Raw genomic sequence first — 27,928 nt, 5'->3', positions numbered from 1 at the left:
CAACACAACAGCTCAGCTCGTCTTTGAGCTGTTAACTTTGACCTTTTCATTTACAGGCTGTTACGCCGGGTTGAAAACAGGTCATTTCAGTGTAATAAAAAAAAAGAGTCCAAAGAGGTTTTATTTAGAAAATCCAAACATGGAAAAAACATGTTGCCAAAGTCAAAGACAAAACACTATTTCTGTCCCCCTTCCTATCTCCCTGTGCCTCCTTCAGGTTCCTACCCCCGCCTGTCCCTCAGCTTCAAACTGAAGAGGAACATTGGTTACTTCATCCTGCAGACATACATGCCTTCCATCTTGATTACCATCCTCTCCTGGGTCTCCTTCTGGATCAACTATGATGCTTCGGCTGCCAGAGTGGCCCTGGGTAGGACCGCCTCGCCGCTGCTGAACAGTGACCCTGAGAAATAACCCAAAGCTAAATGATAACAGAGCATCAAAAGGGCCGTTTAGCAGACACAGAGCCCCGTACATGTGCCTATATGTGTACATTATAGTGTGTGTCATGATCTGTGCTTGACTCTTTGTTTTCCCAGCATTTACTCGCCCCATCATTAGCTCTAAGCATGTGAGTGATAGCCGTGTGTGATAGGCTGCCTGGCTAAATGTCTGTTGTTCAGAGATGACTATATGCATGACTCATGCAGAGCGAGCAGCGCTGCAGCTCGACCTTGAAGCGTGCTGTCTTTCTCTCTCTGCCTGTCTGTCTATCGGAGCTTCTGATTGGTCGGAGCTTATCAGAGCCAGATCTCGGCTAAATTACAGCCGAATGAAAGTTGGCAACATTAGCTTAAATGCCCATCACACATAAGAGTCAGTGTTTTAACACCAATGTCAAACTAGCACTGATAGAAACAATGAAACCTCCCTTTAGTGTTAAACTCGGGTATGACAGGTCAGAGCGGCAGACAGCATGGCTTTGAGCTCTATGTGTGTCCTTCTTGTCACACACCATTTGTTTTGTGGAGTGGGACACATGCGGTTTGGTGCCCCAGACGGTGCGTTCGGAGGGTAACGTGATTTAAAGATCTGCCTCCTCCCAGCGTCCTGAGAACGTGCAGCGAGGCGGCGCAGCCAATGAGAGACGAGGCTCCATGCTACAGCGACACTGCTGGCTGCTGGGTTATTTATAATACGTGTGAATCTGACCAAATGCAGATTGTGCATGCAGATGACTAATGTATCAAACACAATGCGTGTATGTCAAAAAAACAGGTGAATCGTGCTGTGAGTAATAGCAGATGTTTACAGTGACAACATTGTGCTTTTCATATAGCCTACGCTTCGTTCTGTGTCCGATCGAATATAAACATTAATCACATGAAACACACATGAACACACACAGTTTAAGTCTCAGGAGGTTTCGATCTTTTTTATCCATATGTGTTCACATTCTGTCAGGCCTGTGTGTGTGCTATAAATACAGTATATACTGTACATGATAAACAAATGCACTTACACACATCCTTTAAAGATGAGCACCTGATCGCAATTCGATGTAAAGCAAATTCACATGAAATAGGACACACCTGCTCTTTTTTACAACTACATTTATAACAGACAATCATTTATTGCAAAGAGAGCAGTACATTTAGATTTAGGACACTTGTTGTCATGGCAATTTCAGATCGTCACTGACAGGTGTAGAGCCTGACTGTAGTTATTAAATCTCTAAGATTTAGAGCATTGTGGGATTGTATGCCGGTCATCTGTACAGCTATTTACATTAAATCGTGAACTTTTAAGGGCACAGCGCAGATATTCAAACACTTAGATTTGGACTAAAACAACAATGGCAGTAAAAATAATGCACAATACCATCATCAGGGATTGATGTTGGACATATCTACATGGTCTTGACTGTGCTAGCTGTTCTGCTAGCTTGTGCTACGGCCCAGAAGTGCTTTGAACTAAAACATAATGCGATTTAAAGGGGGGCTCTTATGCTAATTTCAAGCTTCATATTTCACTCTGTGATACCTGTGGAGTAACTTCGCATAATTTACAGTTTAAAAAACACTCCTCATTTTTCACACACTGGTGCTCTATGCAGGCCCTCATACAGCCGCTGCCTGAAACGACTCAGTCAGCTCTGTCCCTTTAAGAAACCCCGCCCCTACAAGCCCACTCTCTTCTGATTAGCCAGCTCTCAGAAGTCACAAAGTGCAGCGTGAAGAAAAAACTGTGTGAAACCTGGCCCTCACAGCAGCCTGCAGACTGAGCTGAGAAGCCTGGGGATTACTCCAACATACTTTTATCAACAGATTTGAAACTTCACCCACGTTTAGTCTGAACATCCAACATTGTAACATTATATGTCTTTAAATGTGAAACACCATAATACCCCCTCTTTAAGCATGTATTATGTTGACTATTTGACCATCCTTGTGTAGCTTGTAAGCATGCCTAACTTGTCCAATTAGCATTGAGAACAGGTCAGAGCAGAGGCTGACGGTCATTAGTTTAGCAGATTTTTGTTCCTATTATCGAAAAAATAAGAAAACCATTTGACCAAATTATGGTTTAAGTTTAAAAAAACCAAATGAGTCTCTGTATTAGGAGCATGAGTGTTTCTATAACATATCATGGCAGTGTAAGCAAGATCTACAAAGGTCAACCTGCTGGTGGCGCTGGTGACAAAATCAGGGGATCCCCTAAGTCAGTAGAGTTCATCCTCTGGGTACCGTGATTGTCTGTATGATGTTTCATCTTCATCTATCCAATAAGTGATGAGATATTTCAGTCTGGACGACATCAACATCCCTAGAGCCATGCTGCTTTCTTCTGTCATAACCTTTAGTCAGATGTATAACCAACACCTTTTTCACAGTACGGATGATGGTAAAAAATGTCTTACAGCATCTTAAGGCTTCACTTTCTCTCTAAACGTGTGACCTGTGGTATCCAGGGATCACCACGGTGCTGACCATGACCACCATCAACACCCACTTGAGAGAGACGCTCCCAAAGATCCCCTACGTGAAGGCTATTGACATGTACCTGATGGGGTGCTTTGTGTTTGTCTTCCTGGCCCTGCTGGAGTACGCCTTCGTCAACTACATCTTCTTCGGCCAGGGCCCCCAGCGGCAGAAGAAGGCGGCTGAGAAAGCAGCCACGGCCAATAACGAGAAGCTCAGACCCGACCCCAACAAGGTACATGTGCAGGCAAAGGTTGTGTAGAGGTATCTGTGCTGTCGGTTAATGTGTGTGTTTGTTTCTGTGGAGCGCAAATGACTGGTTCTCCTCTCAAGGTCAATGTGATGCTGTGATCAATGCTTTATGTCCTTTTCCAGCACTCTTAACTCTGCTCTAGCTCTCCGTTTCTCACTGGTGTAGCCTTGTGTATCTTCTTTATTACTCAGACTACGATCTGAAAGAGTGAATGCAGAAGCAATGATTGGCTTACTCTTTATCTCCATATTTCTGTGTCTCTCAAAGGGCAAGGCGCCTTGGAAAAATCACTGGCTGTGGTGCCAAAGCCTTCCCCTTACTTTGTATTCAAAGTTAGCAGGAACAACTTTAAAATCAAAACACCCTTTCCTTCTGAGTGTGGCAAGCTACGATTTCCCCTAAGTAACAGTGCTGATTTTGTATGCTTGCAGTGGCTGGTGGGAAATGTAGTTCAGAGAGATGATGCTCTGTATGCCAGAATGAAACAGAGGGAAATTGACGCATATGACTCGATGTGGGATCCCATCTTTGTGGACGATGCCGCATTAGGACTAGGCGAGCAAAGAAATAAGGTACTGGAGGTTTTGAAAGTCAAAACTAACAATGTCATCAATCTGAATCAATCCCGATCAGAGGAAAATGCTGTAGTTTTTGTGCATTTCTTTGATTTCTATAGATTTTTTTAAGGCAACTTTGATCATCACTCCCACCATTGTGTTTTTTCCCTCTCTTGGTTTGCTCTTCATGCATTTTCCTGACAAACATGGCTTAGCAGTTTGATTTCTGCAGGCATTGATTTAATCTGGACTTGGGCTGTAAATCTAAATTGATGGGAAATGACAACAAATACGGCAAGAGAGAAGAAAACATCAGTAGCTTCTCTTAAGATAAAATCATGTAGATACAAATGCTGTAAAATCTCAAAGGCAAGTGATAACTCTCTTAAGACCAAGTGAAGCAATTTTACAAAACATGGACGTCAGATAAGAGAAAGAGATGATTTGCAGTTTGATGAATAGTTCCAAAATAAAAATAAAAAGTGGCTTCGCTTCAAAGTGAGTTACACAAAACATACAACCAGCTCCATTTACAGCGGGACAGGATTGGATTTTAGGGACGCTTCTCCTCAGAAGTCAGGCTATGGATGAAGAAATGTTGATCCGAATTCACTTCCCACAACGTCTTTTCCTGACCTGCCCCGAACCTTTTTAGCCTCTCCTCCATCTTTGCAAAGTCCTTACTATTTCTCTCAACCTTCTCCTGTCACATTTTTTTCCTTTTGCTTTTCTCTTTTTTTATTCAGTTTGTCTTGTGAATCGACAGAATTTTAACCACACTCTGGTTGAAATTCTGAGATGACAATGAAGATTTCTCCATGAGAATTAGTTTGTGGAGTGCGTTGTGCTCTTCCAAGGAATGTTACCTCATAGTCTTGTGGTCGTATTATCACTCAGATATTGATTAACAGATGATCAATGATTTATTTAGTGATATTTTAAAGTACTGATAATATTTCTTCACTGTAAGTGACACAGTTTTTGACTCATTTGCATTACCCATTATAGCACCTCATCAGTATTATTTACACAGTGACTTAAGTATCGTAGCTTCTTGATTTAAAGCAGTTTGCTAGTTTTGATTAAAGACACGTTTAGATTTTCCTTTGGCAGTAACTTCTCATGGCTCCACCTGTTTTTACGCCCTGACACAGATGACTCCCGACGACAACATCCTGTTCAGCACCTTGGAGATGAAAAATGAGATGGGTGGTGCCGGGGATCTGTCCCGGGGCCTGGGAGCACCTGGAGACCCCCGCAACACCATGCTGGCCTACGATAGCTCGACGCTGCAGTACCGCAGGGCAGCCATGGCCCGCCAGAACTATGGCCATAGCGCGTTGGAGCGCCACGCCCAGAAGAAGTCGCGTCTACGGAGACGGGCCTCCCAGCTCAAGGTGAATATCCCAGACCTGTCCGACGTGAACTCTATCGATAAGTGGTCCAGGATGATCTTCCCCACCGTCTTCTCCTTCTTCAACGTCGTCTACTGGCTCTACTACGTCCATTAAACCCGGCGGCGTCCGGCGGCCAGCTTTGTGGCGGGCGTGCAAAGAAGATGGGGGGGAGGGGGGATTTAGAGCAGATGAATAAATCTAGAGAGAGTGAGAGGATGTGAGAGAGACAGCGTGAAAGATGAACAGTGCACCAACTTTTTTAGCTGGTTCATTTTAGAAAAAGTGAGGAGATTACAAAGACTTTTGGATGGACTGCAGCAGCACCCAACACTTCAGTCAGCAGTGACTCTTTTAGGATTTGGGAAACACCTTAAAGCGACGGACAAACACTCGAAAAAGAAGAGCGAGTTTTAAAAGACAGAAATGGTGCCTGTTCCAGAATTTCAATATATCACTAATATTTGTCATTCGTAGCTTAATCTCTGTGGATCAAATATTTATGCTTGTGTTTGCATATACTTTAAGGATTTGTTTTGTTTAGTATCTATTTACTTCGTAGCCGAGCTGTCTGCATCCAGGAAAGCTTTATAAATGATTTTAAAGGAGTCATCCTTGATAGTCTATTTTCCTATAATTACTGTATATCAAACACATCCTTTAAAAGCATGCTTATGTTTGATTTCATTTGCATCTCAGTCATGATGATGATGGAGCGCAAAGTATTTTAGTTTTACTAGTAAAAGTTGGTCTGTTAGGTATCATTTTGCAGCTTTGGCTTAGCACAGGCCACCCGGGTGGATTTGAGCATCGCTGGATGACAACAGGCGGACAGCAGGGGGCGCTCTTTTCTCTGGACTACCCTGTGAGGCTCTAATGGTGCCAATGCTGAACAGACAAAGCTTCTTCAGTTGTTTAAGGTCTCATATTGTCGGGTAAAAGAGCGGGACTGTTGGACACTGACGCTTTGGCCAAGTATATGTTTTTTTGCTTTTTTTGCTGTGCTGACAGAATCGAACCCATTTCACCATGTGTTATTTTTTTAAAGCGAACATGTGACTCCTCCGATCTTTCTGCCATTGTGTGAGGAGCTTCAGAAAGGCTTTAACACGACTTCAGCTGGTGTAAGAACTTTGCTGTGAGATGAGCTGAGTTTCATTGCAACCAGAGTTGCTGCATAAATATGGCAATCCACAATCATCATTATCAGTAGATTTGAATGATAGAAGTATGATGCGTTTCATTGTGATTAGGTTTCTGTTTTGAAAATCTGTAGATAAACATAAAAATCATATTTAAAGAAAAAGAGATGATTCATTTTTATAAATCAATACTCACATTATTGTGTAAATATTATGGATTTATTCTATTTAAATGGGTCTCTGTTGTTGTTTTTGCAGTTGAATTACAGATCAAATGTTCATTCAGTTGAGAAAAAAAGAAAAGAGCAATTTAACTGAGGAAAAAGAAAAACACGATTCACAACTTTGCTGACTCTGTACTTTTGGGACTTTTCTCTCTTTTCTTTCTTTTTAATGGACTCTAAAGCATCTACTTGCTGAAACTGAAGCACTTCCAGACACCAGTGACTTTTGGGTCAATGTTTTATTCTCCAGAAATGACTAAACAAGGACCCCACTATCCAGGCATTGAAGTCAGGCATATTTTGTACAAAGTTTCTGTAAATTCCAATTGTAATATTTCATAATGACTGTAAATATCTTGTGTAATGATTGTCAGCAATTATGAAGATGTATCTAAATTCAATTAAAACTCAATTCAGTCTATCACTTCAATAAGAGCGTACGCGGGTGGCGGTTTTATGTGTCCCCGGATGGATGTGCGGCTGTTTGTAATTACTGACTGGGCTCATGGCTGATTGAGTGTCTGAATGAGTGAGCGAGCCACTAAACCTGATGCATGCAGGGGGAAGGAAGGCGAGAGAAGCAAATGTAGAGGGAGAGTGAATAGAGGGATGCGAGCGCTGCAGCTGGGGACTATTGGCTGCATAATGGATGGAGAGGCAGAGGAGTCGGAGCAAGGGGCCGCAGCGGTGGTGGTCTGGGTCTGAGCAGGGCTGAGCGTCGGCCTCGGCCTCGGGGGACATTAACGCAGAGAGCCGTAGATATATGGAGGCACTCTGTGGACTCAACTGTGTCCCGCTGGCTGCAAGAGCGCCTGCTACAGAGGGAAAAAAAAGACAGGAGGAGAAAGAAAATAAAGGGCAAGAAAGAGAGCGATCCATCCATCCATCCATGCCTCGACCTCTCCCTGCATCCTCCTGACTGCACCCGGCACGGCTCTGCTCTGCACTGACTTGACCACTGTTACAGCCCTTAAATGGATGCTTTTGAATATTTGATGCTGCAAAACACTGAATATTTAATATTTAAAAAGGGATTTTGTTCTAGCAGGGACTAATGTGCAGCTAATGTTTGATTTGGAACTCAGAGGACCGGGAACACAATGAGATACCAACAGATGGAGGGCGATCAGTGTGAATTAGAAATAGAGATATAAGCAGGAAACTGAGATTTTTTGAGTTTGCTTTAAATGGTTCAGTCCAGACTCAGACACACAGAGAACACTGAAAAAAGCAGTGGACTTTTCTCCCTGAGCTCAGGAAAATGGAGGACAAATTAAAATGTAACAGAGAGAGAGAGAGAGAGAGAGACTGTTCCAGCCGGAGTTTGAGAGAAGAAGACAGAAGAGACGCTTCCTCACTCTGAATAGGACTGCACGTGGCATGTGTTTCTGTGTGTGTTTCTATGTGTGTGTTTGATTCTTCTGGGAGTAAAAAACTCTAAGTGCAAAACTCCCTAAAAAGGCAAAGTGGTGTTAAAACTGATGTAACGTGACATGTAACCTTGTTCCAGGTTCCACCATGCAGCGGTAAAAATCAGCTCTACATTACTGTTCCCTCTCAGTATAACAGATGTATTATCTCACTACAGTAGACAGATGGTTTGTGCTAAATTGGCCCTCTCTTTCTCTCCCTCTCTCTCTCTCTCTCTCTCTCTCGTTTCCTCTGTTCAAAAAGGGCATTAGTGTTGACATGTTAGAGAGGGGAAAGGCAGATGCTTTCTACTTTGTAGTGTTTCCATGTCACTGCAGTAATTAGGAATGCACAGACCTCTGCTCTGTGGAGTCATGTGTGTGTGTGTTTGGTTTCCAATAGTGTGTTTTGTTTCTTTATGCGTGTGTGTGTGTGTGTGTGTGTGTGAAGTGCAGACTCGCAGCTGCGCCACTGTGCAATCGGCGTGCCAGCCAAGCCAAACCCAGCCAGAGCTGACTGGGACGGGTGAGAGGGTGAGTCTGGCACACTCGCATCACGCCACTCCCCTGCTGTACACCATTTGGATGGAAAAAAAACATGCTGTGCTTACCTGGAGAGATGAACCCGCCTGTGTCAGCTGTTCAAGGACAAAACAGGAAATCATTACGTTTTTGAATGATCACCTGCAAGATGGAGCGAGGCATCCTTTAAAAATTACAATAAAGGTCCATCTCTCTCCATTTACAGGTAATTTTACAATAATGCCTCTTTATGCTGCGTATCAAACACTAACCAGGTACATACAGTTTCATTACTACGGCTATAACTGTGTCTGAAATATACATTTAAGCACAATAAATGAGAGGCCCAGTGGAAATCTGGCCTGTTTAAACAGGTTCTGCAGGCTGCTCTGGAAAAACGTGAGGAAGTGGAAGCCATCCTACATGCATGCCATCTGTGCATGAAGCTGCTTTGTTGTGGTCGATCACACGTCAGAGTCTCACGCACATACATATAAACAGATTCAGTCACCCCATTCTGTATAATCAGCATGATCGAACTTTGCATGCAAATCAGGAATCAATAAGAGTCAAATAACAAGAAATCTTTCAAGCAGGCCGCTGTGCCTAATCTCTGACCTTTGACCCCTCAGTGGATATCCTTAGATGCATTAATAAAGACTAATCACTATCTTCAGTCTTAGTTATGACAAAAAGCTCCTTATCATGCACTTTATCTCCATCTGTATATTCTTGAATGGGGTGTGTATGACCCTCCACTCTGTATGTTCACACTCTGCAGACTCTTCATATATGTTCGCCCCCAGCAGTCGTTGCGCTCTGCTCGGTGTGTGTTGTCAGATCAAATCTCTTCATGACCCAGTGCACCAATTTTCTGCTCCGAAAATATCAGATTGTCAGCTCATTTGAAAGCTTTGTGTTCGGCCAACTGTAGTCTATAAATGTTTTATTTTTCTAATTTCTAGTTTTAAGAATGCCAGTGTGTTAAGGATAAATGACGAAAAAAGTAAAGTAAATAGACCATGTTCACACAGTGGCCATTCTGATGTGACATCATGCTCGGGGTGGAAAGCTCAAACGCTGTTAAGTCTGCTGAGTTCATGGTTCTGACTATTTTTCTGGAATAATTAGAAACTAAAAAGAAAATGAACAGTAAAATTCCACCGGCCATATTTTAAGCTAAATAACATTTTTATAACCCGTTAGATATGGTCAGACAACAGCTAACATAAACATCCAGCCACTAACTAGCTAATATTGCAGTTAGCTAGGAAGTGGCTAAATGCTAAATCTGTTTGGTAGTGTGTTATATGATACAAGAGGTATTGTGAAAATTCCTAGCTCGCTAAATGCTAGCTAACGTAATGCCAGCAAATGTAATGCTCACTAATGTCATGCTAGCTAATGGAACGCTAGGTAACGGAATGCTAGCTAACATTATGTTAGCAAGGAAGTCGTTAAATACTAGCATGAGCTGTTGTCTTACAGTAACTAGTAACTTATCAAAGGTGTTGTTTTACCTTGATTTATGCCCCAACGTTCGTCTACATTTTTACTATTAATTATTTCAGTTCTCAACAATCAGAAAGCAGTGAAATGATAATGTAATGATATCCTGCTTTTGTACGACTAACATCCTGGAATACAGCAGTACAACATTAAAACGGCTTTAAAGAAATCCCCCCTTAACATGAGAACAGAGGAGTTTGGAAGCGGTGTGAATATGGTGAACTGACAGCAAACAGCTGAGTCACTGGAGCACTCAAAGTTAGCTTTCTGCTGAGACTTTAAAAGCACCAGTGCAAGGAATGACAACACACCTGTCAATGAAAGGGGTGGACTCATAGGTGTGCTGTCACCTGTTTTAACTTGGCAATAGGCCTCACACACACACTGACAGATTCATTCAAAGACAGAATGGGCCTGAGGAGAGTCCCTTTAACTCGCCGGAGCTGTAAATATTGAGAGGATGGGAAGACAAAGTTGGTGAGAAGAAGTAGAAAAAAAAGAAGAACAGCCATGACGTGGATGAGCCCTCTGGCCCTGGTGAGGGATGCTCTGAGAGGTCAGAGGGCGCGGGACAAGGACCTCCGCAACCTGGTGTCCAATCTGCCTTACGAGGGCCTGGAGAAGGGGAAGCAACCTAACCGCTACTTTCCTGGAAATGCCATCAAGACCACCAAGTACACCCTCCTCCTCTTCATCCCCATGAACCTCTATGAGCAGTTTCATCGTCTGGCCAACATCTACTTTGTGGGTCTGGCTATTCTGAACTTTGTCCCTGTAGTGAACGCCTTCCAGCCCGAGGTGGCTCTGATCCCCATCTGTGTCATCATGTCTCTGACCGCTCTGAAGGACGCCTGGGAGGACTTTAGGAGGTACCAGTCGGACAGGAAGCTCAACAACACGCCGTGCTTCATCTACAGCAGGTAAAGAGTCAAAGACAGTCCTGTGCTGAAATGAGTGCAGTGTGTCGATCATGCATGATGTGGAAACACTCGAGCTGCATTAACATCTGTGTTTCAGATTCCTATCATCCCCCATGTCTGTGAGTGTGTGTAGATCTGTGTGAGTGTGTGCGTGTGTTTGTTGTACCTCCTCTGCTTTTTAGCACCCAGTGAGAATTTTTGACTTAGAAATAGAAAACGTGTGGGAGACTAGTCCTTTTTTTGAACATCCTCACAACAATATCTCTCACCATCACATTGTGCACATTTGATGCAATCCTTTTCTGGGCGTTGCGTCAGCAAAGACGGTGAGGTTAGCGGTTATCTATTTTTGTGTTACTGATGAAAAATGAATACATCATAAGGGAGGACAAACACTCACATTTCAACACTTTAACTGCTGTGATTTTGGAGTACAGTGGTAGGAAAAGGAGGGAGATATGATGCAAGACTGGGGGCACCTCCAATGATGAATCCTCAGGGATTTAACCAGCACTTCCTTCCTTCCTGCATCATGTGTGTGTGTTTGTCTTTGAGTGTGTGGTGGTCAAGTCGGCCTAAGTACAGACTCCAGTTGCAGAATTTTGGACCCTTTGTTAGGCCTGTTGGTGGTCCCTCGTTGTATTTCAGGCAATAAAATCAACAGCAGTTAAATCGCAATTCTCGCGGCGCGCTGGCTTTGGATGCTTAAGCTCCATTTTGGGCTTGTAAAGATTAGAACAGCATCGATTAGCTGGGATTTCTTTGAAGTATACAAATGTTTCCAGAAGACACTCCAGAATAAATTTAAGCCTTCCAGACATTTCTTTCTATCTAGGTGAACTTTATCCATCTGGCAGAAAGACTGCTCTTACAACCTGTCCTTGCAGTGCACGGAAAGGTTCCTCAAGGGATTTAACCTTAACTCGTGAGACCTTTACAGATGCACATCTTTATTTCCATCACCCGCATGTTTTTTCTTAAAGAGGTGTGAAGTGTGTGCCTCTGAACATGAAGTGGCTTATTTTTAGGGTCATCCTATTGATCTCGTCTCTATCTTTAACTCTTGACAATACACCTGCACACAATCATACAAAACAGGAAGCACGTCGGCTGTTTGTAACCTTCCTGATCGAATGCCAACTCATGTTGTTGTGTTCTTAAACATGTCTTGTTTAAAGGCTGCCGAGCATTAAAACCAGTCACCACACCTCAAAGCCTTTTCCTGTGTAATGTTTACAGTTATGAGAATTCATTTCATCTACATGTTGAACAGGTTATCTTCAGCGTGTCTTTGTCTCTGAAGGATTGTTTACCGACACAACGCTACCTCTGCTTCTGAGGCTTTAACCCAAAGACAAGTCAAGTTCAGAGACCAGAAATGTTCAGACTTAGAACAATCAGATAATTAGGTCACAGAATTAGCTAATCAGCAGACAAAGACATTGTTTTGCAATGCTTTAAAATCTTCAAGACAACAGTTCAACATATGAATTTATGTTTATTAGCTTTATTTACAGAGAGTTAGATCACAAGTAACATACCACTCTTTTATCTGTCATTAAATATGAAGCTAGAGCCAACAGTTAGCTTAGCTTAGCCTAGAGTAGCTTAGCATAACAACAGAAAAGACAGGGAAACTTAAATGATAGGTTGCTTACCATTTGACTGGCTAGTTGTTTCATGAGATCAGTTTAACTTGCACTTTTCAAATGCATTTGTGGGAATTATTCTTTCAAAGCCACTTAGCATCACTGACATTTTAAAACATTCTGATCGTGTCTGGGGGGAAAAGTATGTGAGAAGTACTTACAACCTGACGTACACTGAGCGCACATACGGCTTTCCTGACATAAGATATTTATGCAACCCGGTAAGTCTAATCTAAACACAACACTAAAAATACATAAACCCCCCTCCTGGCTTTGTTTGGTCGAGGTGTGGTGTTACGTGGCAGCCACCCGATCAGGTCCTACATGCAGGGCAGCATACCTGCAGCTCTCTGTCACTGGTGGTTAACCAGCTTGACGTGCAGGTTAAAACTATAAAGCATGTTGCCCTGTGGGAAACATCAAAGGCCCTCGGCGCTTAATTTGTAGTACAGTGGGTCTTCCCCTAAACGTCTCCTCTCATAGTTTCCTTGTTCTTAAACACATCTGGGCTGCTCTCCAAAAACAACCGCATTGATTCTTTCATTAAGTTTTATTGTTTATTCCTTAACTAAAGCAGCTGCTATGATATTTTATCCATAGCATCTTTTACCCATCCTCAGTGAGCCAATATTTCATTTGATTGCATAAACATGAGCAAAATACGCCCACTGTGCCAAGATTGTAGTTAATGAATGTGACAGAAATCAATACAAAAGCCACCCAGCGACTCTATAAAATAATCCGTAATGATTGCTGGTGTCTGACGTGTCTGATTTCAGGAGAGCAACACAGTTTGTGGAGAGATGCTGGAAGGATGTGCGAGTGGGAGATTTTGTGAGGGTTGTTTGCAATGAGATCGTCCCTGCAGACCTCCTGCTCCTGTACACATCAGACCCCAACAGAGTGTGTCACATCGAGACGTCCAACCTGGACGGAGAGACCAACCTGAAGCAGAGGAGGGCGGTGTCTGGCGTCTGCGTCTCGGTCAGTGATACCCCTCTTCTTTTGGGTTTCATTTCCAGTGAAGGGACCTGTGTTTCTACTTTCTTTACAGTCTTCATCTCTTCCTTGTGATTGACATGTAACAAATCCACAGAACATTTACCGTAACATACAATCACACTTCCCACGTCAATGTCAGTAATGACAGACAGAACACACATACCTGTTGGATTCAACAGCTTAGTATTTTCAGACCACAGGTGCCTTTATGTTGTTAATAAGCATGATCTCTGTCTGGAAGTACAGGTTGAGTTATATTTTTAAAGTTTCCACTTCATACCTCCTCTTATTGCAGGATCCTGAGTTTGAAGCTGAAAGCTTCAACAGCATCGTGGTGTCCGAAAAGCCCAACAACAACCTGAATCATTTCAAGTGTTTTGTGTGAGTATCAAATACACAGATCACACATGCTTCCCAAAACAGTTTCTTTGGGCCTTTCAGAGCAGCCGAGCAAAACTAATTTCAACCCACTCGCTGCACTTTGTGATGCCTCCAGAGGCATTATTGGGGCTGTAATAGACTATAATCGATTTCCTCGGGCACCACGGCTCTTACAGCTGGTCTGCCCATGCTGTCCAGCTCTGGTCGTAAAGCAGGAGAATGGCTAATGGGAAATATATAAGCAGTAATGAATATCTAACAAGATCTGACAGTACAAAGGAGGTTTCTCACTTTCTCCGGCTGCAGAGAGAAACCTGATAAGGAGAAGGTGGGCGCTGGAATCGAGAGTCTGCTGCTGCGAGGCTGCACAGTGAGGAACACGGACCACGCTGTCGGCTTTGTGGTGTTTGCAGGTATATTCTCTATTTTCTCTGCTTCACTGCTGCGACCTAGAGTTTGTAGTGTGTTTGTTGTCCAGGGCCAAAGCCTGAAGTTAAGGCATACTACTACATATTACACACATGACAGTCATTTAACACTATGATCTGCTGAAGGTATGAAATTATGTTGAAGATTACATTTCTTTCATTTTAATGTTTTTTTGGGGAGGAGGTCACACAGTATGGATTTGTCAAAGAGGCTAACAGTCTACAGTTAAGCTAGCTGCTCTTTGAGGCTGTATATAGCACAGCATTAATGAGCTAAATGCATATTTCATTATGCTAACATGCTCATACAGACAATGCTAACATAATGATATATAGCAGATAATAGCTGTGTCCCAATTCAGGGCCTGCATCCGTCAAAGGACATATTTGAAGGCTGATTGCGTCACAGTGGCGTGCCGAATGCTGTCCCATTTTGAAGCCTCCTTCAGATGCGGCCAACAAATGCGACCTCCTTTTCCCGCCCATGAAGGATCCATCGGGTGCATCCTTCGCAGTCCAGAATATCCCGAAATGTATTGACTTTTAATCGGCTGAGGAATACATTAGGACAGCGGTAGCCAGTGGTACAAAGGACGGTTAAGTCACGTCATTAGTTATGATAGCCATTTAGCCTGCTAGCTACCTGTTGTTAGACCACAGGAGCCACGTTTGGTAATGCAAGGTTAAGTGCGGGAACAGCTGGTGACACAGAGAGGAAATCCTCCTTAGACCTGTCTCATTTCACTTCAGCCTGAGAGCTACGCAGGCTTCGATGACTCATCCTCTGTAGGCCCCTGAATTGAGACACAGATAATGTTTACATGTTCACAATCATAGTTTAACATGCTAGCATGCTAACATTTGCTAATGAGCGCTTAACACAAATTGCACTTAACTCTGGTGGGAATGACGTTATTTTCACTCATTCAGTCATACAACAAAGAATTGGACATCTTTAAATTTTAAACTTCAGAAGAAGAAAAGAAAATGTCAGGCAGAGCCAAAGTTGTATCAGTGACGCAAAATCTGGGAACCATAAATGTCCGTATGAGACAGAGGGATATTGAGATATTTTCAAGATACCTGATAAGTTTGATCTGTTGGTGTTTTGAGAGGAAATCTTGGAGGATCATTAAAGTCAAATCAAAGATTTATCCTTCAGGGAGCATGAACACCTGTTCCAACTTTCATGGCAATTCATCCCTCTGCTGCTGAGATATTTCATCCTGAGCCAACTATTGGACAGACATTTCAATTACTGTTTTTTAAATATTTTTTTTATTTGTTGTGTGAGATACTGCCTGTTGGTTACTGAATCACCTTCTTCTCATCCCACAATTAAGGCCATGAAACAAAGTCCATGCTCAACAACAACGGGCCGAGATACAAGCGCAGCAAACTAGAGCGGAAGCTGAACATAGACGTCATCTTCTGCGTCATTCTCCTCCTCACCATGTGTCTCTTCGGAGCAGTAGGTCAGTGATGAATTACATAGCTTGACCATAAAATTACAACTCAGACGGGTTAATGATTAATGCTTTCACATTTATGAGACGAGGTTTAATGACAAAAATAATCTCAGTCACCTTGGCTTACGGCCCGAACACATACCAGGAGAAAAGGGAGGAGACAGGGGAAGGTGTGGTGCCAAAAATAGCTCCTCCATACGCAACAGTCAGTGTGATTAATCCTCATGTCCTCACACATGCAGGTCAATACGTATGGCTGCAGGCGCTACCCGGTGTGCCCCCTTACCTGGTCCCCGACCACAGTGGTCACCTGGACAGTCCCAGCCTGTCGAGCTTCTATATGTTCTTCACCATGATCATCCTGCTACAGGTGGAGGACTCACACTCTGATTATTAAAGAGAATAGTGAGAGTGTTTGTCTTGTTGTCAGCGTTACGCCTCGTCTTCTTTTCCTGTTACTCCTCAAATATCTTCTTTTTCCTCAACTTTCTTATCCTTATACTGTCTCCTCCCCTCCTTTCCTTTTCTATCTGTTCTTCTCCTCTCCTGTCCTTACCTTTCCTTCTTTTGTCTCCTTGTTTCCTCTTTTTCTCCTTTCCTTCTCTTCTCCTTTCCTATCCTACCCCTTTTTCTCCTTTCCTTCTCTCCTTTCCTATTATATTTTGTCTTCTCTCCTCCTATTTCCTTTCCTCTCTGTTCCTGTCCTCTCCTCCCCTTCTTTTGTGTCCTCTCCTTTTCTGCTTTTTTCTCCTCTCCTCTTCTTCCTCTCCTTTCCTTCTTTGTCCCCTCTGTTTGACTCTCCTTTCCTATCCTTCTTGTGTTTCCTCTCTTCTCCTCCCCTTTCCTTCTCTCATCCTCTCTTTGACACTCCTTTCCTCTCCTTTTTTGTCTCCTTTCTTTTCCTCCCATTTCCTACCCTACCCTTTTTTTCTTCTTTCCTTCCCGTCACCTTTCCTATTACATTCTGTCTCATCTCCTCCTCTTTTCTATCCATTTACGTATTGTTACTCTCTCCTCTCTTTAGTCTTTTTTGTCTCCTTTTTGTCTCTTCTCCTATTTTTCCAATCATATTTTGTCTCCTCTCATCTCCCGTTGTTTCCCTCCTCTGTCTGTCGTCTCCTCTCCTCTGCAGGTCCTGATCCCTATCTCCCTCTACGTGTCCATCGAGTTGGTGAAGATCGGTCAGATCTTCTTCATCACTAATGACGTCGACATGTACGACCAGGACACAAACAGCCGCGTTCAGTGTAAGTCCCTGAACATCACGGAGGACCTGGGACAGATTGAGTACATCTTCTCAGACAAGACTGGCACCCTCACTGAGAACAAGATGGTGTACCGCAGATGCTCCATCATGGGCACCGAGTACCCGCACAAAGAGAACGGTATGTGGCTGTGTAGAGATATTTTATGCTGTAGGACTTTTTCATATGACCCATACACAAGTAATAAACAGATCATTGAGTTTTCTGTCAGCTTTTCCCTGTGTCAACATGTGAAATCACTCCCTTACAGCTTATAGTCTACTTATATATTTGGGGAAATTAATCCTACCCTTTAATCTGCACTCGACATGTCCATTTCCCTTTGTGTGGTGCACTTTTAACAACAAAGGTAACCCTTACCTGGAAACAAAGGACTCTGGGAACATATGGATTAGAAACAGGCTAACAATAGCAGGTGAACACGATACTGTTTGCATGCTAATCTTAGAATTAAACCAAAATGAATTCAAAGTTTTTTACCTGTTCAGTTGGGAAGCATGTGTGAAACATAATGTCCAGTTATGCAATGATTCGACATACATGATATTATACAATGTTGATCTGGGACTTGTATTAAAATGTTTTTTGGGACTTACAGCGATCCGCCTAGCTGTCCTTAAAGGTGAAGAATCAGAGGAAGACGTCATCTTCAACCAGAGGCCACAACCTGCAAAGACCGGATGGTCCCTGGACAACGACCATGAGGAGACACACCACAGCAGAAGAGGCAGGAGCAACTTCACAAGAAGTGCTTCGAGTGATGTGGCCTTCAGCAGCGAGCTGGTAAGATGATCACTCACGGTCAAGAAAAAAGACAGACATCTAATTCAAAGTGGGGTTGTGGGTTTTGCCTGTTATTATACACAGTCAACGCAGGATTACAGGATGCCACCATGGGGAAAAGAGTCATCGGCATTTCTTTTAAAGACTAACAAATGTCCCTGTAGTCATAATCATGACTCAGGAGCTTTAAATGGTGGCTTAAAATCAACGTTTCCCAGCTTAAATATTTTTTTCTGCTTCTTTTCATAACTTACGAGAATGTGTGCATGGAGGTATAAAATCTAACTTTACCTCAGACCAAATTCAGGACATTTAGATATATCTAATGTCTAAGTACAAAGTCAAACCTCAAACTGACAGTTGTTTACCTAAATCTCACCCACCCCTGTGTCAAAAGGCCTCATGGTCCCAGTCCCTGCTGCAGATGGCAGAGCTGCTAGGTGTCAGTGATGAGCACATCCATTTTGGCTCAGAGCTGCCCCCGTGTCTGTGACGGGACATATGGTCATGCTGGGCACCACTTGGCTCAGGCCGCTGATGTCACACAAACTGTAAACGTGCACTATAGATTAGTCACTATCCTCCTGATCTACAGTAGAGTATATGAGGCTATTTTTGTCCGAGGGGGTAAAAAGGGCAGAAGCCTGGAGATACAGGATGAGACAGAAAAAGACTTGTGTTTATTCCAGTGAAGCTGCACAGAGCCCGTCTTTGGGTTTCCTCATGCTGTGTCTCCAACATAGAAGATATTTGTATGAATGGAAACTTCCTCCTGTTGTCTTTTTTCTGTATATGCGCAAACAAAACTGAATGAAAAGGTTTAAAGCTTTTTTCTAAAGCTAAGTGCACACAACAAACAGTTTAACAGCGTGAGCTTTTAATTAAAAAACTGATTAACTTTTACTCCAACAGGAAAGTGCGGTGGTTCCAGACAGGAAGCTGCTTCAGCAGATTAGCAGGGCACAGAGCAGCAGCAGCGGCAGCGGCAGCGGCAGCGGGAAGATAGATCCTTACCTGGACTTTTTTCTGGCTCTCGCCATTTGCAACACGGTGGTGGTTTCCATGGCAACAGCTCAGAGACAGAGGGTGAGCGCTCCGTGTGCTGCGTCTGTGCGCGGGAGGTAGAGATGGAGGGCAGCGTCAGGAGAGAAAAGATGGATGAAGAAGTTGAAGAAGCTACAATATGCAAATTTTTCATCTAGAAAACATTGAAGAGAATCTGTTTATTTATGATTTTATTATTTCTATAGATCTAAACCAGCAATCTGAATGTCGTACTTTAGCAAAACCTCTATAAGTTAATAAGAAACACACACAGTCTAACAAAAGTTTACATTTTACTTTAAACCTCAAAGATTTTGCTTCATTTTAAAAGTTTTCTTAAATTGTTTCTGTTCTTTCATCAGTGGTCAGTGCTCATTTTTCCATCTTTAAGGCCCCAGCTGTAAAGATTCAGACTCCTCACTGAATTAGCCACATAGTACAGATAATGTGCAGGGGCAATCGGGGTTGGCTCTATTAATTTTAGCACTCACTGCTCCTGACTGTGCTCTTCTGAGGTCTGGCAGATGGGAGCAAAATGTGGGGTTTCCCTGGAGTTTATAATTAAAAGCAAAAGCATCAAAGTGGAAAAGGTTGAAAAGGTTTCACCATATGGGTGTCTGGGCTAAAAGTTGATATTAAAACACTACATGACAAACACGTTTCTTTTTTTCAGGCCAGAGGGTTTTCACGCTCGTCCCGGACATATAACCCACTGGATGCTCTGTCCAACTGGGTGAAAAAATCCCCCTCCCTTTGCCGTATTTTCACCTCCTGTAAGCACAAGCCGAAGAGAAATCGCACCCTCTCAGAGGACTCGGTTATAGAGGAGGACCAGATTAACACTCCTGTGAAATTTGAGGTGTCTAGAGACATGGATGGGCTCCAAACATGCTCGCTCCATGCTCCGTCTGGGCCTGATAAACCTGCAGCGGCCTCAGATAATCTGGGCTATGAGGCGGAGAGTCCAGATGAGGCGGCCCTGGTGCATGCAGCTAAAGCATATGGCTTCATTCTGCTGGCTCGCACCCCTGACAGCGTGACTGTGAGGCTCCCGTCTGGGAAGGACCTGGTGTTTGAGGTGCTGGACACCTTGACCTTTGACTCCACCAGGAAGAGAATGTCTGTTTTGGTGCGACACCCAATCACTAATGAGCTTGTGCTGTACACTAAAGGTGCAGACTACGCCATCATGGAGCTGCTTGGTACACCATATGCAGGTATGTGCAGGTGAAAGTGCATTTACATTTATACCACTTAAATATAAAATTATGAGTATGTATCAGTCAATCCTGACCACTTTAACACTGTGTAATGTTGTGTTTAGAAAATATAAGTGAAAAACAGAAGAATATAGCAGCAGATACTCAGCATCACCTTGACGGCTACGCTAAAAATGGACTGCGTACACTTTGCTTTACAAAAAAGGTGCATAATCAGTTATTTATTAACTAGCATCATTTTATTGTACAACAGGAGCTCTGTGTCATCTTTCTTGTGTGTGTGCTGCAGGTTGTAAGTGAGAAGATGTATGAGAGCTGGTCAGTGAACAGACAGAGAGCCCTGGCCGCGATAGAGAGCAGAGAGGAGCTTGTTATGGACTCTGCTGTGCAGCTAGAGACAAATCTCTCCCTACTAGGTAACACAGATCAGCCTAACACACATCGGTCTTAATAAACACTTTAAAAACATTTAGTATAGTCATGTGACAAGCTCTGCCTAACTTTGATGTTTTGGGCTCCTGCAGGAGCAACGGGCATTGAGGACCGTCTGCAGGAGAGCGTCCCAGACACCATCGTGGCTCTGCGGGACGCAGGGATCCAGGTGTGGGTGCTGACTGGTGACAAGCCGGAGACAGCTGTCAACATCGGCTATGCCTGCAGGCTACTGGAAGAGGAAGACCTGGTGATTAACATGAGCTGCAAAAACAAGGTGAGGAGAAGTGAGAAGTCTGCCTCACTGAAGGTTGGCTGTTTGACTCTGACACACTTTTCTTTACTGCTCATGTGAGATGATAAATGGTGATAGGCTTCATCTCTGATGTATTTCTTATATCACAATTAGAGGTAGTTTCGGTACATTAAACATGAAACTAAATGAAAAAGTGACATTTTATTAAAACTAGCTGAAAGTTAGATGAAAAGATTGATACCACTTGCATGTCTGTACAGTAGATATGTAGCTGTTGCTAGCAGTCTGTTAGCTAGCTTAGTTTAGCCTAGAGTAAGGATGGAAACAGGGAGAAAGAAGTAAATGGTCTCTGTATAAAGCTGTAAAACTCTGAGTACCTGCAGTTTTGTACAGATATAATTAACATGGCATAATTAAAGTTGGGAAAGTCAACTGGAGTAAACCAAACCGTTAGCCTAGCTGCTACATTTCTCTGCCCTTTTTGTGCAACTGCCGTGCTAGCTTTAGCTTGTGGAAGAGTAGAGGCAGGTAGATAGGTAGACTGCTTTATTCCTTTATTTTTTGTCAGATTATTGATATGTTGTTTGCTGTTGGTATGTAAAGAGAATAATAACAAACATATAACAAAATTAATTTCCTTGGTGAGTGGTTTTTTCTCTGCCTGATCACAATTTTATGCTAGGCTAAGCTAATTAACGGTTGCCAATGAGTTTATCTTGCAATAAAGCAAATTTAAAAAGCATATTTAGAAAAATCCACAATATGTCCTTTAAAAATATAACTCTGGGGGATTAAGTAAAATATCTGTAAATAATAAGTTTGTTTCATTTAGCAGTTACTGTCCTGACTTTAACCACTTAATCTTACATCCAGACATGACCAAGCATGTCAAATAGTTGATCTGGCTGGAATTTGTAAAAGAAAGTAAAATATAATCTGCATAAAGAGATACTGTATATAATGGAGTGTGCTTAGGATTGTTTACCAGACAAGATGCTTGTGACAAAAAGCAATTATCATATCACATGTAAGACCAATTTATCAATTCAACGCTTTAAAATTATTAACAGCTTACAAATATGCCACATTAGATGCTACAGCACCACAAACCCCTGTAGGCCTTTTAAAGAGATGAATACACATTTTATATATCACATGCAGCTTGTTTCAGAGGGCAGCTTTTTTAAAGGTAATTCAGGACAAGTCATGATTTTTCATGAGGTTTAACCTGTGAGCTTGTCTCCCTCCAATTTAAATGGCCAAACCTTTTTGAACTCCTCTAACTAAAGGTCAAACCCTCACATTTCCATCTGAGAAAGATGAGGTGTCAGGTGTGGGCCCTGCTTCTTTGAGGTCATTAAAGATCTGGTAGCACAGGAAGGAGCCCTTCATGACAACCTGACCACTCCTCATCATCCTCGGCCTCAAATAGACCAAAATTACCTGTCGGCTCTAACGGATACACGGGGAGCTTTCCGGAACAAAGAGACGGCTCCTCTCAGATGGGACCAGTCATTCGTGATGAATGGAGTCAGATACCCCCAATACAATATCTGCTGCTTTCATATCTAATTACCAGTCTAATATTCAACACTCAGAGGAAATACCGCCTCGCTCATGAGCCAGAGTGGAGGCAAATTGGTAATGAACTATTTTTACCTCTGTAACTCGATGACCATCTGAGGGATGCATTCCCGCAGTCATCACCCGTCCGCAGCTAATGAAATTTAGCCAGCATTAGATACATTATATAAAAACGGGATGTGACCCAATTTTTTTTAATCATCCCTGTTTTCTGTTTGGCTAACAAGCAGGAGTTATTTACACAAAACAATGACGAGTCTGATGGGACCAGAGCCTCGTAATTGCACTCGAGCAGAATACCAACATATAATCTGTACTCTGCTGCACAGAGCTATTGTCTTGCCTTCATTTTCTTTGTTTTTTTATACATTTTGTGATCTTGTATTCGTCTTTTTGCATAATAGGTAATGTCCCAGATTATTATAGTCATTACAACATGTTGAAATTGTCTAACTAACCATCCAAAACTGAGTTGTTTACATCACATCGGACCAAGTAAAGCAGGAAATCTTCCCATCAATAAATGATGACGACAAAGTGATCAGCTAAATAACCACATGTTGTCTTCCAGCTCGCTTGCATCTCCATCTTGGACTGCACACTGGAAGAGGTGAGGAGGTACAGCGCAGACCATCGCAATGTGGATACGACCCCGGACATCTCTCTGGTGATCGACGGACGGACCCTGACCATGGCCCTGTCGTCGGACCTGCAGGACCGCTTCGTGGAGCTGGCGAAGCGCTGCCGCTCTGTGCTCTGCTGCAGAGTGACGCCGTTACAGAAGAGCAGAGTGGTGAAGGTGGTCCGGGAGAAACTCAAGGTCATGACCCTGGCTGTCGGTAAGACACTTTTATCGTTGTTTAAGCTATATACATCGTTGTAAAACAGTATCAAAGGAAAGACATTTTGTGAACATACAGTGAACTATATGAGCAGGAAAGGCACAATAACCTTATAGATATACACATTTTAATATGACAGAGGGCCCCTTGTTGCTGTTGCCTCACAGCTAGACGGTTCCTAAGTTTGCATGTTCTCTCTGTGCATGCGTGGGTTCCCTCCGGGTACTCTGGCTTCCAGCCACAGTCCAAAGACATGCTCGTGAGGTTCATTGGTGACTCTAAAATTGCCTGTAGGTGTCAATGTGAGGGTGAATGGTTGTCTGTCTCCAGGTGTCAGCCTGTGATTGACAGGTGATCAGTCCAGGGTGTACCCCGCCTCTCACCCAATCCCAGCTGGTATAGGCTCCGGCACCCCGTGACCCTGAACAGGATAAGCTGTATTGATAATAGATGGATGAATGGAGTGGGCCTCTGACAATAAATTGATGCCAAAGATATTACAATTCTTGGATACAATATTCTTTTACACTGTAGACATTTTGAATCTGATGTTGCCTGAATTCTAATTCGTTGCTTCAGCTTCAGGTCAAAGGTCAAACCTTTCCTTATTATCCCCAAAGGGCAATTTATTGCAGCAGGGTATTGTGCATGCTGGCTGTCACACTGTCATGGCTGATGATACACCGGGGATAATGTTGATAATGTTTTTAGTAACTCATGTTTTAACTTGAGAGTGTGAAAAGGGTCGTGTGTCCCTCATTGTGAGGGAAAGATGTGGTTTAGTGAGAGAATGCAAAAAGTATCACAAGGGAACCTAAAGGTAATTTCTGTCTGGTTCTTTCAGGGTTTCTTATCTTGTTCTGAGTCATTGAACCTCCTGAGAAATTTATTATTGGGCCTCAGACTTTACATTTCAGATCTGAGCCTTGCTGAGTCACTTTACTCAGTCCTGTAAAAACCTTTCCATGGAAATATGAGGATGTATGGTGTTTCAGATGACATTGGAGTCAAAATAGAGTTTAACAAATTAAAAAATTTTGTGTTTTTTTATGTAATCATCTTTAAAACTGTATAAAACTCACATTTAATTCCTGAATAAATGCAATGTTTTATGCTGAGTATTGACATTCACTCTGTGGCTTCAGGTGACGGTGCGAATGATGTCAATATGATCCAAGCAGCTGATATCGGCATTGGGATTTCTGGCCAGGAGGGCATGCAGGTCTGAACTGAGGTCTGAAGCTTAAAAAATGTTGCTGTTTCTTTTTACTACTCTAACTTCTGTTTGTCTTCCGCAGGCGGTCATGGCGAGTGATTTTGCTATATCTCGCTTCAAACACCTGAAAAAACTCCTCCTGGTTCATGGACACTGGTGCTACACTCGACTGGCCAACATGATCATCTACTTCTTCTATAAGAACGTGGTGAGTCCTGTTTTATGAAGCGCTCTGCTGTCTGATTAAACAGATTGCATTACAGAAGCATTTATCATCTAATCATCTTGTGTGTTCCCCAGGCCTACGTGAACCTGCTGTTCTGGTATCAGTTCTTCTGCGGCTTCTCTGGCACGGCCATGATCGATTACTGGCTGATGATTTTCTTCAACCTCTTCTTCACCTCTCTGCCGCCCATCATGTTTGGGATAATGGACAAAGATGTCTCCGCAGAGATGCTGCTGGGTGTTCCTCAGCTGTACCGGACCGGACAGGGGGAAGGGGTCAGTGACTCTCACAATGATGATGATTGTTTATGTATTCTAATGTATTTAAACGTGTGTGTGTGTGTTTGTTTAGGACTACAACTTTTCAACCTTCTGGGTTTCCATTCTCGACGCCTTCTATCAGAGCCTGGTGTGCTTCTTTATCCCATACTGGGTAAGACGGACATTTGAATTCTCCACCTTTGATTACCCTTTGTGCTGGTTGCTGGTTAACTGATGTCTAAAACGTGTTTTCTCCTCCAGACTTACCAGGGCTCAGACATTGATGTTTTCACTTTTGGAACTCCTTTGAACACAATCTCTTTATTTACCATCCTGCTGCATCTGTCCATAGAGATCAAAGCCTGGGTGAGTGCTGCGCTGATCTCATTCTAGATATAATCTCAGTCTACTTCCTGACATCTTATCATTGGATCGTTTCAATCAGTGTGCACTGGAAATATTAAACCAGTAGAATCTAGAAACTGGTTTTACACGCCTGTTTATTATGAATGAAGCACATAAACAGACATTTACCCCACACTGTTTGACTTCTGTGGTCATAATCAATATATCAAAATGCTGTTTTATGCATCGACCCTGCAGACGGTGGTTCACTGGGTCATCATGTGGGGCAGCGTGGCCGTGTACTTCATCGTTACACTCGCCTACAGCGGCGTCTGCATCACCTGCAACCCTCCGTCCGACCCGTACTGGATCCTGCAGAGCCAGATGGCCGACCCCATGTTCTACCTTATCTGCATCATCACCACTGTGGTGGCTCTGCTGCCCAGGTACCATCACTGCCCGCATCATTGTTGGAGAGAAGCTTTTCTATGTTCTTGCAGTTATTTGAATACTTTCTGATATCTGTAGTTCTACTGGAGGGGTTTTACATTTTTATTGCTGACATCTTTAAAGGGTGTCAAAGCAGTACATTAAGGCCTTCCCTCCCATTGTCCTTATTTTTGCTCTATTTTTACCTGTTATATGTACAATTCTTTTTTTTAGATTTTTTTTCTCAAACTATATTATACCTAAAAAACAGTTTTAATTGAGTATTTTCCTCTTGGAAAGGTAAAGCATTACATGTAAAGAACAGCCTACCGAGCAATGCTGGTAATTTACAGTCAGGAAGCCGTTAGATTAAGGTTTGCTCTGAACCTGTGTCTCCATCCTCATCTGATCGCTCACTGGCTGAACAAATAGGGCTGCAAAAACCTATTATTAAAATCTAAATAAATTAGTTATTTTTTCTTTAAAATATTAGAACATTTAAAAATACATGTACATTTTCCTAAGGAGCAAAGGAACTCCACAAGTGTCCAACTGTCCAATGTACAAAGATATTGAATCAACTTTGATATGTTTTGATTCAGTTCAATACATAACCTACAATATTTCACTCCAACAATTTTAGTTGATCAAATCTAAATTTGTAATACAAAATGTAATCAACAAATAAGTTATGATTTATATACCAAATGTAGACTCCATTGATAACAGAGCGAAATACACTTATTCATTATGATACGATTATATAACAGACATTATTCCTAAATGAACCAATATGCAAAATGAGTGCCTTTACTTTTAGTACTTACATACATTACGTACATGTATTTTTAATACACATACTCTGCGATATAGATTGTACATAAGTAAAAGACTGATTTCACCACAGCTCCACGTCAGAGGCATCGATAATTACTTAATGATGAGGGATCATAAGTCAATATTTCAAGAGTCAAATGGTATAATACTCAGAAACCACTTCTTTCTCCCTCCTTCCTCTTCTGTTTAAACCCATTAAACCACATGATCATATTAAAAATGTGTTATTTTTGAGAGTGTTTGTGATTGTAAACCGCCATGTAATTGTGAAGTTGTCATGGTGCATAGAGAGTGTAAGCTGATTTGTAATTAATGTTAATTGTGAAGTCCAGGAATGACAGCAGCACGGCTCGCTCTTCCTCCTGGTTGCCGATGCATCTGAAAGTGCTGATATTTAGAGGGAATGCTCTGATTTACATCAAAGGGCCGCATATTTTTCACTGGCCTACTTTCTCACCACCACGCTCTCTCCCCCAGGTACACGTTTCACGTGCTGAGGAACTCTGTCGCCCCCTCCCCGCTCCTGCAAGCCAGGCAGCTGGACCGAATGGACCCCTGCAAGCGGGAGCTGTGGATCAAGGAGTGGAGGAGCTTCAGGGGCAGCGGGGGGGTCAAGCGCTCCAGGCTGTCGACCCCACCCTCTCCCACCATGGAGACCCCCGTGGACATTTATCCCCAATCTCCCACCACCTCTGATATCATGGGGGACGAATTCACACTGAATGTCGTCAGTGAAAACTGTCAGAGGCCTTTTTACACGTGAGGAGCACAGACTCACTCGATGAAGGATGATTATTTATTCACAAAAATGTCAATATACTGAACTGGTTCATGAGTGGATCCCAGTATGGAGTTAATTTTTTTGAGGGGATGGTTTTACGTAAATGCAATCAGGGAGAAACACCCTTCCCCTTTATGCACTGACTTGCAACAAATCATCAATTGGATTGATGAGTTCATTTTGTAATAAAGCGCATGAGCATGTAGGGCCTCTCCTCCCTACTCCGCTCATAACAAGCTGCCATAGTGAACGCATAAGCCTGTTACTTTCCTGATGGGTTTTCAGAGCACGCTGGTAACCCAATTAGTCATGCCACCCACAATCCAAAATGTGGCACTTTTCCAGAACAAAATGCTTAGCTAGTTTGATATATTCCTCTCACCTACAAACCGTAAACAGTCATGTTGCATTTTATTTGCCTGTATGAAAAAGTATATGTTTTTATAGGCTGGGCCTGTGAAATGTTTGTATATCTGTAAAGAATAAAAAATATGATGAAGTATGAAATATGTAAACACAATCACATTATGTTTTCCTTGTGTGTGTGTGTGTGTGTGTGTGTGTGAGTGTGTGTGTGTCTAAGTGACAAAATCTCAAGCTTTCTATGTAAATGGACTGTGCACAAGCT

General features: G+C 42.6%; 2 protein-coding genes across 3 annotated transcripts in view; both read left to right on the top strand.

Moving 5' to 3' along the window:
• The window catches only part of gabrb2a (gamma-aminobutyric acid type A receptor subunit beta2a), a 36,567-nt gene extending 29,636 nt beyond the window's left edge, over positions 1-6,931 (top strand). The window contains exons 7-10 of one of the 2 annotated variants that reach the window (XM_069670617.1): positions 218-370; positions 2,912-3,156; positions 3,606-3,746; positions 4,886-6,931. In XM_069670617.1, the coding sequence (XP_069526718.1) occupies positions 218-370; positions 2,912-3,156; positions 3,606-3,746; positions 4,886-5,242 (896 nt within the window). In that variant the 3' untranslated portion in view covers positions 5,243-6,931. The remainder of the gene's footprint in view (positions 1-217; positions 371-2,911; positions 3,157-3,605; positions 3,747-4,885) is intronic. The other variant, XM_069670618.1, reaches the window with a different exon arrangement.
• Positions 6,932-10,345: 3,414 nt separating this feature from the next.
• Positions 10,346-27,752, top strand: atp10b (ATPase phospholipid transporting 10B). Its single transcript, XM_069669451.1, has 21 exons — positions 10,346-10,851; positions 13,280-13,484; positions 13,798-13,883; positions 14,190-14,296; positions 15,655-15,786; positions 16,023-16,150; positions 16,913-17,165; positions 17,644-17,828; positions 18,741-18,914; positions 19,546-20,089; positions 20,197-20,297; positions 20,382-20,508; positions 20,617-20,801; positions 22,936-23,203; positions 24,352-24,428; positions 24,505-24,630; positions 24,723-24,923; positions 25,000-25,080; positions 25,170-25,274; positions 25,512-25,699; positions 26,997-27,752. The coding sequence occupies exons 1-21, from the start codon at positions 10,442-10,444 to the stop codon at positions 27,280-27,282; spliced, it is 3,969 nt and encodes a 1,322-aa protein (XP_069525552.1). The 5' UTR covers positions 10,346-10,441; the 3' UTR covers positions 27,283-27,752.
• The last annotated feature ends 176 nt before the right edge of the window (positions 27,753-27,928 follow it).

The sequence above is a fragment of the Semicossyphus pulcher genome, unplaced genomic scaffold (assembly GCF_022749685.1).
Source record: "Semicossyphus pulcher isolate SPU_LCO1_2020_fin unplaced genomic scaffold, fSemPul1.0.p SCAF_2, whole genome shotgun sequence".
Taxonomy (NCBI): Eukaryota; Metazoa; Chordata; class Actinopteri; order Labriformes; family Labridae; genus Semicossyphus; species Semicossyphus pulcher.
This window is presented reverse-complemented; position numbering and strand designations above follow the sequence as displayed.

Bases quoted from the DNA above. Each gene is read 5' to 3' on its own strand.
- atp10b (XM_069669451.1), top strand. From the start codon at position 10,442: ATGACGTGGATGAGCCCTCTGGCCCTGGTGAGGGATGCTCTGAGAGGT. The intron at 13,485-13,797 runs GTCAGTGATACC...CTCTTATTGCAG, and splicing joins TGTCTGGCGTCTGCGTCTCG to GATCCTGAGTTTGAAGCTGA. The intron at 17,829-18,740 runs GTAAGATGATCA...TTACTCCAACAG, and splicing joins TGGCCTTCAGCAGCGAGCTG to GAAAGTGCGGTGGTTCCAGA.